At 35.7% G+C, this 17,393-nt stretch overlaps 1 protein-coding gene across 2 annotated transcripts in view; it reads left to right on the top strand.

Annotated features, from left to right (window-relative positions):
* The window catches only part of CWC27 (CWC27 spliceosome associated cyclophilin), a 244,869-nt gene that overhangs the window by 165,010 nt on the left and 62,466 nt on the right, over nucleotides 1-17,393 (top strand). For both annotated transcript variants that reach the window (XR_010941973.1, XM_067730804.1), the window contains exon 13: nucleotides 4,555-4,658. Coding sequence is in view for 1 of the 2 variants with exons in the window: in XM_067730804.1 (XP_067586905.1) it covers nucleotides 4,555-4,658 (104 nt within the window). In the remaining variant the exon portion in view is untranslated. The remainder of the gene's footprint in view (nucleotides 1-4,554; nucleotides 4,659-17,393) is intronic.

A 17,393-nucleotide genomic window follows, 5' to 3' on the forward strand; every position in this document is an offset into this window, starting at 1 on the left:
AATTGTCTTCAAGTGTTAATGGAGCCTAATTTGATTATACACAAGGGGAAACATCACCTCTTAAAAATGGAAAAGGATATATTAATATAGGGGTGAAGTGACAAGGACCTTGGCCACTTAAGCAAAGACCCAGATGATAGAGTTCTTTCCTGACATAAAGGCATAAAGCCTAAAACTTTCAGGTTTCAACCTTGTACTCCCTTATTAAACACAGGAAGGAACGTAGTAAAACCACATATTACCAGATACTCCGGTAGAACCTTTGACTAAGTGAATATTATGCAATGGGGTGATTATAAATGATGAAGGTATCTCTTCTGGATCAGCATCTCACCTGCTGCCTAGGCAGCTCCACTTGAAATGGTACAGTGCCTGTAAATAAGGCACTTTGTCCACTAGTTGACTTCTACCATAAATAATACCACAAAAGTCTGCTTACTGAAAGTCATTCCTGTATCTTTAAGTAGTAATGTAAGAGGATTGTCAGAAATCAAGAATTAAAAAAAGACAGGAAGCGAGCTCATCAATTTGGGAGTCAACACCATGCAGCACTTGGCACTTGATAAAATGAATCTCTTCAGCAGCTCTTTATGTTGAAAAGCTAGGGGGCAGACCAAAATTATTTATATTCGGTGCTGCCATATATACATGAGAACGTGCCATTTTAGGCATATAAATAAAAATAGGCAAAATAAAAGTAAATTTAAAAGCCCAAGCCTGTTTGAATAAATTAATCTAATCAGGAACTATATTATAAATGACACCTAATTACTGGTAAGGAAGATCATGCATCAGTGCCCAGTGTGAAAATAGTCATAGGGAAAATTCAACAAGAATTCAGGTATAGGAAATTGTAATTACAGAGAACTAACATGTGCAGTTTTCAAAAGAAATGGCACATCAAATGAAATTAAGAAAAAGTACTTTATTAACTTGTTTTCATGGAGTCACAAAAGTCCTCTGAATGTACTACCAAAAGATGTGAAGGATCACTCTTATTCTTGCATTCCTCTTTCTTCCCTCCTAGTAAATAATTATTAAGAATCTACCATGTCCTAATCACTGTATTTGGTGGTAAACGAGGTAGAAACATCCCTGTCTTCTCTGAGCTATCAGGAAAAAGAGGCAGTTAAGTAATACTAATAAAAGGGGTGAACATTATGACAGGTTAGATACAGGAAACTATGTCAATGTATAACAGTAGGACCTAACATGGCATAAGAATCTGGGAAGGCCTCCCTGAGAAAATGATTTGTCAGCTGAGCTTTGAGGGTTGGATAGGACATAACATGGCTAGACTAAAGGGACAGTATATGAGGAGTCTTTGACCTCTTTTGCAAAGAACTAAAAGATGTTAAGTATGACTGGAACTTAGACTAAGAAAAAGAAAGAGATGAGGCTGGAGAGGTAAGCAGGAGCCAGTTCACACAAGATATTTTTGAGCCATATTATGGAGTTGAGATTTACCCTAAGAGCAATGGGGAGCCATCGAAGGAAGGAGGTGATATGACCTCATTTGCACTATGGGAAGATCCCTCCCACCTGGCTGCAGTATGGAGAGTAGACTGGACCCGGGGCAGGACTGGCAGCACAGAGGCCATTTGAGAGACTCTTCTATGTAGATATGCATGCACAAGGTGTGCCAGGGCAGGCCCCTTCAGCACAGCTTCTTCATGCCGGGAAGGCTTGCTCTGTGCTGAAGAGCATGCTGTTAATGGTTGGCCCTTCATTCCTTCAGCAAAAGCCAGAAGACTAATTCCCCTGGAGATGCCAAACAGAAATGCCTCCATGCAGATCCTATCTTCTTCAACCTATATTGGGCCCCATTTTTTTTTGTGGTGTTAGCTTTTCTGCCTAGTGTCCTTTCTTGCCTTTCAAATGCAACTAGAGAAAGTCCAATCTTGAATATAGGAGAAATTAAGAAAGGCTGAGAGGATGTTTTTCGTTTGTCATAGTCCCAGTCCTCCTTCTTTGAGCAAATACCAATAGCACGTTAATTGGCTCTAAAAACAGACTGCCTCGCCACTTTCAACTCAAAAGAATAAAATCCAGGTCTAGCGCAGTTTTCTAGGAAGTTTTAAAATTTCATTCCACTAAGAGGTCTCCTTTGTTTTCATTTTTCTTTATGCCCTCAGAATAGACGTTTCCAAGTATGTGAAAATCCACCATCAAAAATTGATGGAGTTTGCTTTTAAGTGATAGATAGATAGATAGATAGATATAGAGATAGGCATGTAGAGGTATATATTTATATAATATATAGATATATACACACACAGAAACACTTAAGAAGCCTTGAAGGATATATACCAAATGTCTACAATGGTTACTTATTCTTAGTGGTGGGATAATAAATATTTTTGTTTTGCTTCTCTTTGTTTTCTAATATTTCTACAATAATCACTTTTCTTATTATAAAGCAAATACGATAAAAGTTTGTAGGTGAAAGGCTTTTTTTTTTTCATTTTAACATCTTTATTGGAGTATAATTGCTTTACAATGGTATGTTAGTTTCAGCTTCACAACAAAATGAATCAGTTATATATATACATATGTTCCCATATCTCTTCCCGCTTGCGTCTCCCTCCCTCCCACCCTCCCTATCCCACCCCTCCAGGCGGTCACAAAGCACCGAGCTGATCTCCCTGTGCTATGTGGCTGCTTCCCACTAGCTATCTACCTTACGTTTGGTAGTGTATATATGTCCATGCCTCTCTCGGTGAAAGGCTTTTTTAATGAATAATGTTTTAAAACAAAGGATGTTTTCTTTATCTGTTAACATTGTTTGAAGAGCTTAGTCCTATAATTGCTACTCTAGAAACAGATAAAATATCTAAACCCTAACATGCTAGCAGCCCTCAGAATGCCTATGAAGATATTCTATAGAATTTATACTTTTTCCTTAAAACTCGTCATTTAGCAACTATGGTAATGTATATATTTTCCACTGTTGTCCATGTGGGCATTAAATTTTGCAGAAACATATAAGGCACTTTTCACTATCATTTTTTGGCAATAACTGCCTTTGTTTCTTGCAGATATTTTTTTTTCTTTTGCAGATATTTTGACGTCACCTGTCTTTATTGAGCTTAGGTTCTAGACCACCAAAACCTACTTAATTTTTTCACGAACCATGGTCTTAATGATATTTTAGATAAATTCTGGAGCCTCCAAGTTGCTGTGATTCTTTATTATATTTGTTATTCACATATTGAACTATCACACACATTTTTCCTTAGGAAATGTAATTACAGTTGGCCCTTGAGCAACACAGCTTTGAACTTTGTGGGTCCACTTATATGTGAATTTCTTTCAGTAAATACGTACTACAGTTCTAGACCAACTGCAGTTGGTTGCATAACCACCAGTGTTGAGGGAGAGCTGGCTGTGAAGTTATGAGTGGATTTTCAACCGCCCAGAGGGTTGGTGCCCCTAACACTCATGCTGTTTAAGGGTCAACTGTATTTTAGTACTGAATTCAATGTACCAGCATCTCAATTAGAAACTTGAGTTTTTCAGACAAGGTAGTACTTTATCCCATTTCACAGTTATGTACTTTTTAAAACTACAGAATAAAAAAACATTTCTCTAATTTCTGATTCTCTGCTCAAATTCTGAAGCAAACTGTTAAGGTATAGCCAGGGGACAATGTGATTAAAATTTCAGGCACCTGCTGTTTCCTCTTACCTACAAATGGCATTGGAGCCAAAAATAAAAATATCAGAGAAATAGTCCCTTTTTTACAAAAACACACTCAACATGATATTTATATCCTACTTCTTTCACTTAACAATAGCATATAATATTTCATGTGTATAATTTTAATAATAGTGTAATCACATATTCACTGCTTTTTACCAAATTTATCTAGCTCCTTATTAATAGACATTTAACATGTTTCCATTTTTCACTTGTATGAATATTGCTGCAGTGCACATCTTTTGCATAAGCCATTTTCAGTGTTTCAGATTATTTTTCTACATGTATTCCCAGTATTGGAATTATTGAATCAAAGGGAATGATCATTTTAAAGTTTCTGATATGTATAAAAAACTTTCCAAAGATGTCACTCCAATTTACGCACCTTCCAACAATTAACATGTTCATTCATTTCACCTTCCCCAGCATTGACATTTTTATATTTTTGGAAATTTGTTCAATACTATTTGTTTTTGGTGTTTTGGTTTTGATTTCACACGTCTTAGTGAAGTACCTCCCTATCTTGTGGACACTAAAAACTTAGCTATTAGTAAGCATGCATTTTAAAGTTTAAACGTCTTCTACATAAACAAACTTATTTTCCCCAAATCAGAAAATAGTCACATATCCCTGAGGGAAAATGTCAGTGCAAGTGCAAATGGGGCAATGTCAAGGTTTGTGAATATCAATCACTGTTGCAGCTGGAAGGCAGTTTTGTTATTTTTCCTTCAAAATGAAAAAAATTAAGTGTTTTACATCCTGGAAGGATATTTTCTTTTCTACCAAATTTAAGTGTCTCTTCTGAAATTATATTTATCCTTATCAGGAAACTTAGCAGTCTAATTGTTATTTCAGACCCTTTCGCTGCTGAACCAGTTTAAATCTAAACTCACTCAAGCAATTGCTGAAACTCCTGAAAATGACATTTCTGAAACAGAAGTAGAAGATGATGAAGGATGGTAAGGGCTTTGATTTCTTTATATTACCATGAACAAACAAGCTCAAAGCAGAGACACTATTAGGATATTTCTACTGTATCATCCCTTTTTTTTGTCAGACTTTACCTTCCATTATACCCTCATCATTATAGGACCTCGGCACCGTTTTACTTCATTGCAGTTCAGTAAGCATTTATTTAGTGCTTGGTGTATTCCCAGTATTGTGCTAGCCAGTAGAAAATACACAGGAAATATATGACCCTATCCTTGCCCTAAATAACTTTCTAATATTGTGGAAAAGATAAGACTCACATTAAACAGCTAGAAAACAGCCTTAAAAGATTCTGAGTCATTAAGTTTTTACACTTTCCCACAAACATTTTAGAACTCATTAGTCCATTTCATAATCCTACCAAGTTCCTCTTCAAATTATGACCTATAGGATCCTAGCAATACATGCATAGTTAACTTATTTTTATCTTTGGATATTTTTCAGCTTTTATTTAAGACACTGATAAGAAATAAAGGGATTAATGACTTGTATGTGTCCTGTGCTTAGCACTTTATCCTATACTGGCAAAAAGGAAAAAAAAGGAGTAAGCACTGTGCTTTTCTCTTCTCACACTCCTCTGCCCTCCAGCTGACTCCACATGTAGTATATTAGGCCTCCCCGCACCTAACTGCCTCCACGCCCGCACTACACCCTGGCTCAGGCACATTGCTGTGAGCAAGCCAGTGGGTCACCCCCCACACATGACTCACCCTCTGGAGCCTCTGAACTGTCACATGTGCCATTACCCCAACCCAGAATCATAGCCTCACTCCTCTCTGCCAAACAGCATCTCTCCCCTATTTCAAAACTCTGTTCAACACTCCCATCCTCCAGGAAACCAGTCAGCAAGATTTGTTGAGCACTCACAAATCTAGAGGGTGGAGGAAAGAGGGCTGGAACACATATTAAAAAAGACATAAAAACACTTATTAAGAAAACATTTAAGCAAGTAAGGCTCTGCAACTATATATAACTTTAATCAAAAGGGCCGGGTGATGATGATTTGAATGGGATGAATCCTACCTACCATACGATCCTGGAAATACTTGTATATTTCTCGATATGTGATTTCTGTATGGTCTGGGTTATGATGCCAATTTTTGTAAAACCCTTGGTCTCTTTTAATAGGTTTCTATTACTTATGTGTATTTGTTTATACTTAAATTCAAAGTTGCTTAAGGCAGAAGCTGGCTCCTCCCATAGTTCTTTGCCAAAGGTGAAGGCTCAGTGAGTGTTGAATGACCCATAGAGATAAATGCACTTGCACAGAAAAACTTTGTTTTTTTATATGACTGGACAGGTTTAGTTTCATTTTGGATTCTTTGAATGTCTCAAAATATCTTTCAAATGTTTTGGGTTCAGCCACTACACACAAAAAAATGTTTTGCCAAGTCCTCTTCCCCTTATTTTTGAATCCATATGCATTTTTTAAGGAAATATGATCCATGTGTTTCTGATTCATTTACACTTAACTCATCAAGATGGTGTTTTGTAAGAGCAGTTTGATGCCCAATAAGTTTTTTTAACCTTCTTTTAAGCCATTTAAGTCCTTTTTTATTGAACAGGAAAGTCACCAACAAATTTAAACCCAGAAGTTTCATTTGAAACTCATAACCCACAGGATTCAAATTTACTTTCAACTTGGCAAGACCATTTACCTTCCCAAGGTTCTTCCTAGTCCCTTGGTTCTGTGTCCTCTCAGTTTGAATTCCTCATTAGCATCAGATATCAATTAGTGTTTTGAAAGTGTCATTCTTGTTTTTGATGTGATTTCACAATACAATCAGTGTTCTAACATCCTCATTAGAGAGTTAAACAAATGGGGAAACTTCACCAGATGGGGGGAGAAAAGACCACTGGTCAATGACATTGGCTAGTTCTCCATCTGGGGAATAAAAATAAGTGGTAAAGGAAGGGGAAATAGGGTAAAGGAACCATTACCAGGGGTTCCTTTCTGCTTGCAATTGCAGTCACCTAACCAGAAAGTCAGAACTCTACACTATGTACCTACATACTTTTTGTATATTTTTTTAATCTAACATCTAATTAAAGTACCTTTAGTATTCTTACAGAATACATGGGGGCACTTATATACAGCCTTTTGGTTGCATTGTAGAATACTGAAATTTTGTAACCTGATAAGCAACAGCATCACTTCTGTTCATAAATAAACCAGTTCAGCTTTATCAAGTCCCTGGTGATTTAGATCATCTCTCATAAAGTATACTCCACTCGGAAAAGAAGTCTTGTATTCAAAATGATTTATAGCAAATATTATGACTTCATGGCATGTGCATGTGTGTTATGCATAAATTACATGGTTCCCAGACTATTTTGTAGGTCACGCTTGCCGCTTTTCTAAGAAGTGAAAGTCAGCCAGTGCTGTACTACACCGTCAGGGTCTGTTATCTGAGGTAAAATGATTGCTTCTAAGACATTTTTGTGTGTCCACATGAGTGACCACACATTGAGGGATCATTTTCATTTTCTGTCAAGATAGAAACCATTACCAATTTGTTATGTTTTCTTTTACTTGGCAAACTGTTCTATTCACATTTTTGGCTGAGCTGCTGTATTGGCATAGTATACAACAGACATTTGGGTACCATTCAGCAGCATTCTACTTTTTAAGCAAAAAAAAAAAAAAAAGTGGGAGGGGGAGAGACAGAAAAGAAATATGATTCTATTGTAAACACTGTATATGGTGTTTGATAATTATTCCCAGATTTCACTGTCTAACAAGGCATTTAAGGAAGTGTTATTAGTAGATCTAAGCTGAAATGCATGATAGAAATTTTTCACTCAAAATTATTATCATTCTTCCTTTGTTGGGATATATACTGCCAATATTTGATAGTGGTAGTGACGGGCACCAGATTCTAGTATAGCAGCTAAAGGAGACTCTTTGCCACTACATTCCTTCATCCCACAGCATCACACACTCTTATAGCTATAGAAACCTTCTTCAAACATGGATTTTATAAAACCAATTAGATACATAGCAGGAGTTATCAGCCAAAGGATTCATATGACCATGTGGATGAAGTCCATATGCCATTTTGGGTTTGGTTAGATAAAGCTTGGTTAGCTCCCAAAAAAAGTTTTGAGAGCTGTCTGACAGGGCAGTAGAGAGACTTATAAAAAAGAAAGCCACCTGCTCCTTACACAACAAAATTGGCATTCTAAGGGGAGGGAAAAAATTAAATCTATGAGAGTAGACTGCAGTCTTGTGAACATTAACTATTCACTACTATGTTCCATTGAAAATTCTTTCCAGATTGTTAACATAAAACTTCACAACAAACATACAAGATAAAATAATAAACAATATAAATGTCTATCTGCCTTCCTCCCTTTTCCTCTCTCTCCCCCTCACCACTTTCCCTTAGTACATACAGTATTCAGTAATATAAGAATAGGAAAACACTAACAATTGCATGGTTGCCTCAAGTAAATATTTTAATTTTTTTATTATATAAAGAAAAGATATTCACTGTAGAAAAACCAGAGTATAGATCCCGCAAAAGAAGTAAATTAAATCACCTGTGATCCCAAACTCAACAATAAATACTATTAATTTATACACACATATATATATATGTGTGTGTGTATATATATACCCTTCACATACTTTTATGCATATTTTAAGCAGAAATGAGATCACATAATACTACAGTTTTATAACTTGGTTTTTTTCCCTCAGCAATATATAGTGAGTACTTTTCCTTGCCATACGTAATTTTATGATATACTGTTTGAATTCTGTACTGTGACCATATAGTATTCCATTATATGCTGAACCATGGTTTACTTGATCAGCGCCATGTTGTCAGATATTTAGGCTCTTTCCTAAATGTTTTTATTATTATACACAGCACTGTAATGAACATCCTTATATCTATGTCATTGCTGCTTTTCTCAGGACAAATTTCTAAAACTGGAATTGCCTAGTCAGTGGGTATGCATGTTAGGCTCTGCTAAATATTTTCAAATGGCCCTACCAAAATGTCATTCCAATTTATACTCCCAAGTAAATATCATTTTTATGACTTGCTTTTAGGGCTGTTAGAATCATAAGAATTAATTAAGGTACTTTGCAGCATTTGAGAATAACATTTTAGAAGAAGTGCTTTGCCCTTGTAAACTTTTAAAAAATACACAGTCTGGTTTGCTTCTGTTTTTAATATAGCTGGTACAAATTCCAATGTAACTCCGCAAGATCATCAGCTCTAAGTATTCTTGTTCTTGGTGCTAAAAAAGGCTCCAGGATAATCCTATGGGTTAGAACTTTATGATCTAGATTTTTTTTTCAGTTTTATTACTACACCTTGGCTTGCATTAAAAATCAGTCTTGTCTATCAGCCAGACAGTTTGTTTCTGCTAAAGACTGGAGTTCTGAGAACCAAGTTAGCATAGCATGGAAGCAACAAGTACCAGTTGTCTTGAGTATCCAAAACAGTGAAAAACAGTGAAAACTTAATAATGCAGATGTTAAAAAAAAAAAGAGATTATAAACTGTTAGACCCATTTAGACCTCGTTATAAGATACCATTAAAGGATGTAGCCTCATTTCATTGTTAATATTGGCAAAGCTTTAAACACCTTTTATATGTAACACTATAGTGACAGATGTAATACATATTGTATATGATTTGGTCATGTATTGAGTGAAAGGTGCTGTGACAACAAATCAATATTTTAATTATAGTCCCCACTTCATTCAAGCAGGACATTGCCAGGCATGGGTAACAAGCTGGTGTAGACAAACACAAATACAGCTCTAAGGAGACTGTGAGACTGATGAAAGCCCAGGTTAGCCAAGTGAGAGAACTTTACCCTTTAGTGTAGGTGGGACAGCAGGTCTCAAACTGTTGGTCTCTGGACCACTTTTATACTCTTAAAAATTACTGAGGACCCCAAAGAGCTTTTGTTATGTGAAATATATTTATTGATATTTACCTTATTAGAAATTAATACTAAGAAATTTTAAATCACTTCAAAATAACAATAATGAACCTATTACATGTTAACATAAATAACATATTTTTATGAAGAATAATTACATTTTCAAAGCAGAAAATATAGTGAGAAGAGTGGTATTGATTTACTTTTTTTCATATCTCTAATGTCTAGCGTAACAGGAGCAGCTGGATTCTCATATCTGCTTCTGCATTTCACTCTGTTTTGATCTCATATTTACATTATGTGTTCTCTGAAATTTTTCACTGTACATTCATGAGAGGATGAGAATAATGAGGGCAAATAATGTCTTAGTATTCATACAAAAATAATTTTGACATTGCAGGCACAGTGATCCCCAGTACTTTGAGAACTGCTGGGTTATAGCATATCTAGTCACTGTGTGTGTCATGATGGTCCTTATTTATCAGAGGTTATGACCCAATCTGTAGGTCCTGGGAAGCTTCATTCCAGATCCTGGTTTGTGATCCTTGTTCTCAAGTGATACCAAAGTAGTGCTTTCTGAATTAAATGTGCCCAGCACCATTGGCCTAGACCTGTTACAGCACAATTCTTACCACTTCCACAGCAACCCCTTACTGGCCCTCAACTGCTTTGGAATGGTCTGTGGCATGCCAGTTTGATTTTATTGTTCTTGTTTGTTTTTCCCCAGCTCAATTACATTGAGATATTAATATACAACATTGTTTAAGGAGTACAGTATAATGATTTGATACACAAATATATTGTGAAATGTGTACCACAGTAAGGTTAGTTAACACATCCTTCACCTCACATAATTACCATTTTGTTGCTGTACCCCCCAGAACTTATCCATCTTATAACTGAAAATTTAAACCCTTTGACCAGAATCTCATTTCCTCCACCCCCTAACCCCTGACAACCACCATTCTACTCTTTGTTTCCATGATTTCAGTGTTTTGGGATTCCACATATAAGTGGGATCATAAACTATTTGTCTTTCTCTATCTAGTTTATTTCATTACTTAGCATAATGCCCTCAAGGTTTTTCTTCTATAAGGTTGGCCATAAGATCTTATGGAAAAACCTGAACGAACTTTTTGGCCAACCTAATATTTATGCCTGAATAATATTTCATTGCATATATATGTATGTGTGTGTGTGTGTGTATATATATATATATATATATATATCACATTTTCTTTCTCCATTTATTTGTCGATGGACACTTAGGTTGTTTTCATGTCTTGGCTATAGTGAATAATGCTACAATGAACATGGTAGTGCAGCTATCTCTTTAAGACAGTGATTTTGTTTCCTTCAGATATATACATAGAAGTGGGATTGATGGATCATATGGTAATTCTATTTTTAATTTCTTGAGGAACCTCCATACTATTTCCACAGTGCTGTACCAAATTACATTCCCACCAACAGTACATAATGGTTCCCTTTTCTCCACATCCTCACCAGCATTTGTTACTGCTTCTCTTTTTGACAGTAGCCATTCTAACCGGTATAGGGTGTTATATCATTGTGCTTTTGATTTGTATTCCCTTCTGATTAGTGATGCTGAGCATTTTTTCATGTACTTGTTGACCATTTGTATGTCTTCTTTGGAGAAATGTCTATTCAGATCCTCTGCCCATTTTTCAGTAAGATTGGTTTTAATTGCTTTTGAGTTATGTAAGTTCCTTATATATTTTGGATACTAACCCCTTATCAGTATATAGTTTGCTAATATATTCTCCTTTTCATTTTCTTGATTTCTTTTTCCCACGGGGAAGGTGTTTAGTTTTAAATGTAGTCCTACTTCTTAACATTTGCTTTTGTTGCTGTGCTTTTGATGTCATATCCGAAAAGTGTTTGCCATGACCAATGTCAAGGAGCTTTTTTCTTATGTTTTCTTCTAGGAGTTTTACTGTTTCAGGTCTTATGTTTAAATCCTTAATCATTTCGAGTTAATTTTTGTGAATGGTATTATACGAATTAAGGGTCCAATTTCATTCTTTTGCATGTGAATATCCAGTTTTCCCAGAACCATTTGTTGAAGAAACTGTCCTTACCCTATTGGGTATTACTGGTTCCCTTGTCAAATATTGGGTTGGCCATAAAAGTTCATTTGGGTTTTTCTGTAAGATGTTACAGAAAAACCTGAACGAACTGTTATGGCCAACCCAATATTAGTTAACCATATATGCATGGGTTTATTTCTGGGTTCTTGATTCTGTTTCACTGGTCTGTGTGTCTGTTTTTATGCCAGTACCATACTGTTTTGATTACTATAGATTTGTATTAGAGTTTGAAATCAGGAAATGTGATACCTTCAGCTTTATTCTTGTTTCTCAGAATTGCTTTGGCTGTTCTGAGTCTTTTGTGGTTCCATACAAATTTTAGGGGGGTTTTTTTCCTGCAAAAAAATACATGCCATTGGAATTTTGATTGAAATTGTATTGAATCTATAGAAGACCTTCGATGGTATAGACATTTTAAAAATATTAACTCTTCTGATCCATGAGATATCTTTCCATTTATTTGTGTCTTCTTCAATTTCCTTCATCAGTGTCTTACAGTTTTTGGTGTATAGATCTTTTACTTCCTTGGTTAAATTTATCCCTAAGCATTCTTTTTTTATGCCACTGAAAATGGGATTTTTAACATTTCTTTTTCAGATAGTTCATTGTTACTTTACAGAAATGTTTTGATTTTGTACATTGATTTCATATCATGAAATTTTATGAAATTCATTTATTAGTTCCTATGGCTTTTGGTTGGAGTCTTTAGAATTTTCTATGTATAAGATCATGTCATCAGCAGACAGAGAAAATTTTACTTCCTCCTTTCCAATTTGGATACCTTATTTTTTTTTCCTTAATTGTTTGGGCTAGGACTTCCAGTATGGTGTTGAATAGTTGTGGTAATAGTGGGCACTCATGTCTTGTTACCAGTCTTAGAAGGAAAGCTTTCAACCTTTCAGCACTGAGTATGATGTTTGCTGTAGGGTTTGCAATATATGGCCTTTATCTTGTTAAGTAATGTTCCTTCTATAACCGATGTATTAAGAGTGTTTATCATGAAAGGATGTTGAATTTTATCAAATGCTTTTCCTGTGTCTATTGCAATCATGCTTTAATTTTTTGTCTTTCATTCTATTAATGTGGTATATAACATTTATTGGTTTGCATATGTTGAACCATCCATACATCTCAGGGATAAATCACACTTGATCGTGGTGTGTGATGCTTTTAATGTGCTGTTGAATTCAGTTAGCTAGTAATTTGTTGAGAATTTTGCATCCATACTCATCAGAACTATTGGCCAATAGTTTTAATTTCTTGTAGTGTCCTTATCTGACTTTGGCATCAAAGTAATTCTGGCCTCATAAAATGAGGCTGGAAGTGTTGCCTCCCCTTCAATTTTTTGGAACAGTTTGAGAATAATCGATTCTTCTTTAAATGTATGGTAGAATTTGCCCATGAAGCCATCTGGTCCTGAGCTTTTCTTTGTTGGGAGGTTTGTGATTACTGATTCAGTCTTTTTACTTGTTATTGATCTGTTCAGATTTTCTATTTCTTCATGATTCACACAGTAGTCTCATGCTCCATTGTATTTCTGTGGCATCAGTTGTAGTGTTTCCACTTTCATTTCTAATTTTATTTGAGTCCTCTCTCTCTTTTTCTTGGTAAGTCTGGCTAAAGGGTTATCAATTTTATTTTTCAAAAAAACCACCTCTTAGATATGTTGATCTTTTCTATTATTCTTTCCTCTATTTCATTTATTTCTGCTCTGATCTTTGTTATCTCCTTTTATCTGCTAACTTTGGCTTAGTTTGTTCTTCTTTTTCTAGTCCCTTGAGGTGTAAAGTTAGGTTGTTTATTTGAGATCTTTTTTTGTTTAACGTATGCATTTATCACTATAAATGTTCCTCTTAGTACTACTTTTGCTACATACCGTAAGTTTTGCAATGTTGTGTTTCCATTTTTATTTGTTTCAAGATATATTTTGATTTTCTTTTTGATTTCAACTTTGACCGATTTGTTGTTCAGGAGTATGTAGTTTAATTTTCCACTTATTTGTGAATTTTCCACTTTTCTTCCTCGTCATTGATTTATAGTTTCATACCATTGTGGTTGGGAAAGACACTTGGTATGATTTCACTGTTTCTAAATTTGCTAAGACTTGTTTTGTGACCTAATGTATGATCTAACCTAGAGGATGTTCTGTGTCCACTGGAGAAGATTGTGTATTTTGCTGCTGTTGGATGGAATATTCTGTATACGTCTGTTAAGTCTTTTTTTTTTTTTTTTAACATCTTTATTGGAGTATAATTGCTTTACAATGGTATGTTAGTTTCAGCTTCACAACAAAATGAATCAGTTATATATATACATATATTCCCATCTCTCTTCCCGCTTGCGTCTCCCTCCCTCCCACCCTCCCTATCCCACCCCTCCAGGCGGTCACAAAGCACCGAGCTGATCTCCCTGTGCTATGCGGCTGCTTCCCACTAGCTATCTACCTTACGTTTGGTAGTGTATATATGTCCATGCCTCTTTATCGCTTTGTCACCGTTTACCCTTCCCCCTCCCCACAGCCTCAAGTCCATTCTCTAGTAAGTCTGTGTCTTTATTCCTGTTTCACCCCTAGGTTTTTCATGACATTTTTTTTTTCTAAATTCCATATATATGTGTTAGCATACGGTATTTGTCTCTCTCTTTCTGACTTACTTCACTCTGTATGACAGACTCTAGGTCTCTCCACCTCATTACAAATAGCTCAATTTCGTCTCTTTTTATGGCTGAGTAATATTCCATTGTATATATGTGCCACATCTTCTTTATCCATTCATCCGATGATGGACACTTAGGTTGTTTCCATCTCTGGGCTATTGTAAATAGAGCTGCAATGAACATTTTGGTACATGACTCTTTTTGGATTATGGTTTTCTCAGGGTATATGCCCAGTAGTGGGATTGCTGGGTCATATGGTAGTTCTATTTGTAGCTTTTTAAGGAACCTCCATACTGTTCTCCACAGTGGCTGTATCAATTTACATTCCCACCAACAGTGTAAGAGGGTTCCCTTTTCTCCACACCCTCTCCAGCATTTATTGTTTCTAGATTTTTTGATGATGGCCATTCTGACTGGTGTGAGATGATATCTCATTGTAGTTTTGATTTGCATTTCTCTCATGATTAGTGATGTTGAGCATTCTTTCATGTGTTTGTTGGCACTCTGTATATCTTCTTTGGAGAAATGTCTGTTTAGGTCTTCTGCCCATTTTTGGATTGGGTTGTTTGTTTTTTTGTTATTAAGCTGCATGAGCTGCTTATAAATTTTGGAGATGAATCCTTTGTCGGTTGCTTCATTTGCAAATATTTTCTCCCATTCTGAGGGTTGTCTTTTGGTCTTGTTTATGGTTTCCTTTGCTGCGCAAAAGCTTTTAAGTTTCATTAGGTCCCATTTGTTTACTCTTGTTTTTATTTCCATTTCTCTAGGAGGTGGGTCAAAAAGGACCTTGCTGTGATTTATGTCATAGAGTGTTCTGCCTATGTTTTCCTCTAAGAGTTTGATCGTTTCTGGCCTTACATTTAGGTCTTTAATCCATTTTGAGCTTATTTTTGTGTATGGTGTTAGGGAGTGATCTAATTTCATACTTTTACATGTAGCTGTCCAGTTTTCCCAGCACCACTTATTGAATAGGCTGTCCTTTCTCCACTGTACATTTCTGCCTCCTTTGTCAAAGATAAGGTGACCATATGTGCGTGGGTTTATCTCTGGGCTTTCTATCCTGTTCCATTGATCTATCTTTCTGTTTTTGTGCCAGTACCATACCGTCTTGATAACTGTAGCTTTGTAGTATAGTCTGAAGTCTGGGAGCCTGATTCCTCCAGTTCCTTCTTTCGTTCTCAAGATTGCTTTGGCTATTCGGGGTCTTTTGTGTTTCCATACAAATTGCAAAATTTTTTGTTCTAGTTCTGTGAGAAATGCCAGTGGTAGTTTGATAGGGATTGCATTGAATCTATAGATTGCTTTGGGTACTAGAGTCATTTTCACAGTGTTGATTCTTCCAATCCAAGAACATGGTATATCTCTCCATCTATTTGTATCATCTTTAATTTCTTTCATCAGTGTCTTATAATTTTCTGCATACAGATCTTTTGTCTCCTTAGGTAGGTTTATTCCTAGATATTTTATTCTTTTTGTTGCAATGGTAAATGGGAGTGTTTTCTTAATTTCACTTTCAGATTTTTCATCATTAGTATATAGGAATGCCAGAGATTTCTGTGCATTAATTTTGTATCCTGCCACTTTACCAAATTCATTGATTAGCTCTAGTAGTTTTCTGGTAGCATCTTTAGGGTTCTCTATGTATAGGATCATGTCATCTGCAAACAGGGACAGCTTTACTTCTTCTTTTCCGATTTGGATTCCTTTTATTTCCTTTTCTTCTCTGATTGCTGTGGCTAAAACTTCCAAAACTATGTTGAATAAGAGTGGTGAGAGTGGGCAACCTTGTCTTGTTCCTGATCTTAGTGGAAATGCTTTCAGTTTTTCACCATTGAGGATGATGTTTGCTGTGGGCTTGTCATATATGGCCTTTATTATGTTGAGGAAAGTTCCCTCTATGCCTACTTTCTGCAGGGTTTTTATCATAAATGGGTGTTGAATTTTGTCAAAAGCTTTCTCTGCATCTATTGAGATGATCATATGGTTTTTCTCCTTCAGTTTGTTAATATGGTTTATCACATTGATAGATTTGCGTATATTGAAGAATCCTTGCATTCCCGGAATAAACCCCACTTGATCATGGTGTATGATCCGTTTAATGTGCTGTTGGATTCTGTTTGCTAGTATTTTGTTGAGGATTTTTGCATCTATGTTCATCAGTGATATTGGCCTGTAGTTTTCTTTCTTTGTGACATCCTTGTCTGGTTTTGGTATCAAGGTGATGGTGGCCTCATAGAAGGAGTTTGGGAGTGTTCCTCCCTCTGCTATATTTTGGAAGAGTTTGAGAAGGATAGGTGTTAGCTCTTCTCTAAATGTTTGATAGAATTCGTCTGTGAAGCCATCTGGTCCTGGGCTTTTCTTTGTTGGAAGATTTTTAATCACAGTTTCAATTTCAGTGCTTGTGATTGGTCTGTTCATATTTTCTATTTCTTCCTGATTCAGTCTTGGCAGGTTGTGCATTTCTAAGAATTTGTCCATTTCTTCCAGATTGTCCATTTTATTGGCATAGAGTTGCTTGTAGTAATCTCTTATGATCTCTTTTATTTCTGCAGTGTCAGTTGTTACCTCTCCTTTTTCATTTCTAATTCTATTGATTTGAGTCTTCTCCCTTTTTTTTCTTGATGAGTCTGGCTAGTGGTTTATCTATTTTGTTTATCTTCTCAAAGAACCAGCTTTTAGTTTTATTGATCTTTGCTATTGTTTCCTTCATTTCTTTTTCATTTATTTCTGATCTGATTTTTATGATTTCTTTCCTTCTGCTAGCTTTGGGGTTTTTTTGTTCTTCTTTCTCTAATTGCTTGAGGTGCAAGGTTAGGTTGTTTATTCGAGATGTTTCCTGCTTCTTAAGGTGGGCTTGTAGTGCTATAAACTTCCCCCTTAGAACTGCTTTTGCTGCATCCCACAGGTTTTGGGTCGTCGTGTCTCCATTGTCATTTGTTTCTAGGTATTTTTTGATTTCCTCTTTGATTTCTTCAGTGATCACTTCATTATTAAGTAGTGTATTGTTTAGCCTCCATGTGTTTGTATTTTTTA

This window comes from Pseudorca crassidens, chromosome 3, assembly GCF_039906515.1.
Source record: "Pseudorca crassidens isolate mPseCra1 chromosome 3, mPseCra1.hap1, whole genome shotgun sequence".
In the NCBI taxonomy this organism is placed as follows: domain Eukaryota; kingdom Metazoa; phylum Chordata; class Mammalia; order Artiodactyla; family Delphinidae; genus Pseudorca; species Pseudorca crassidens.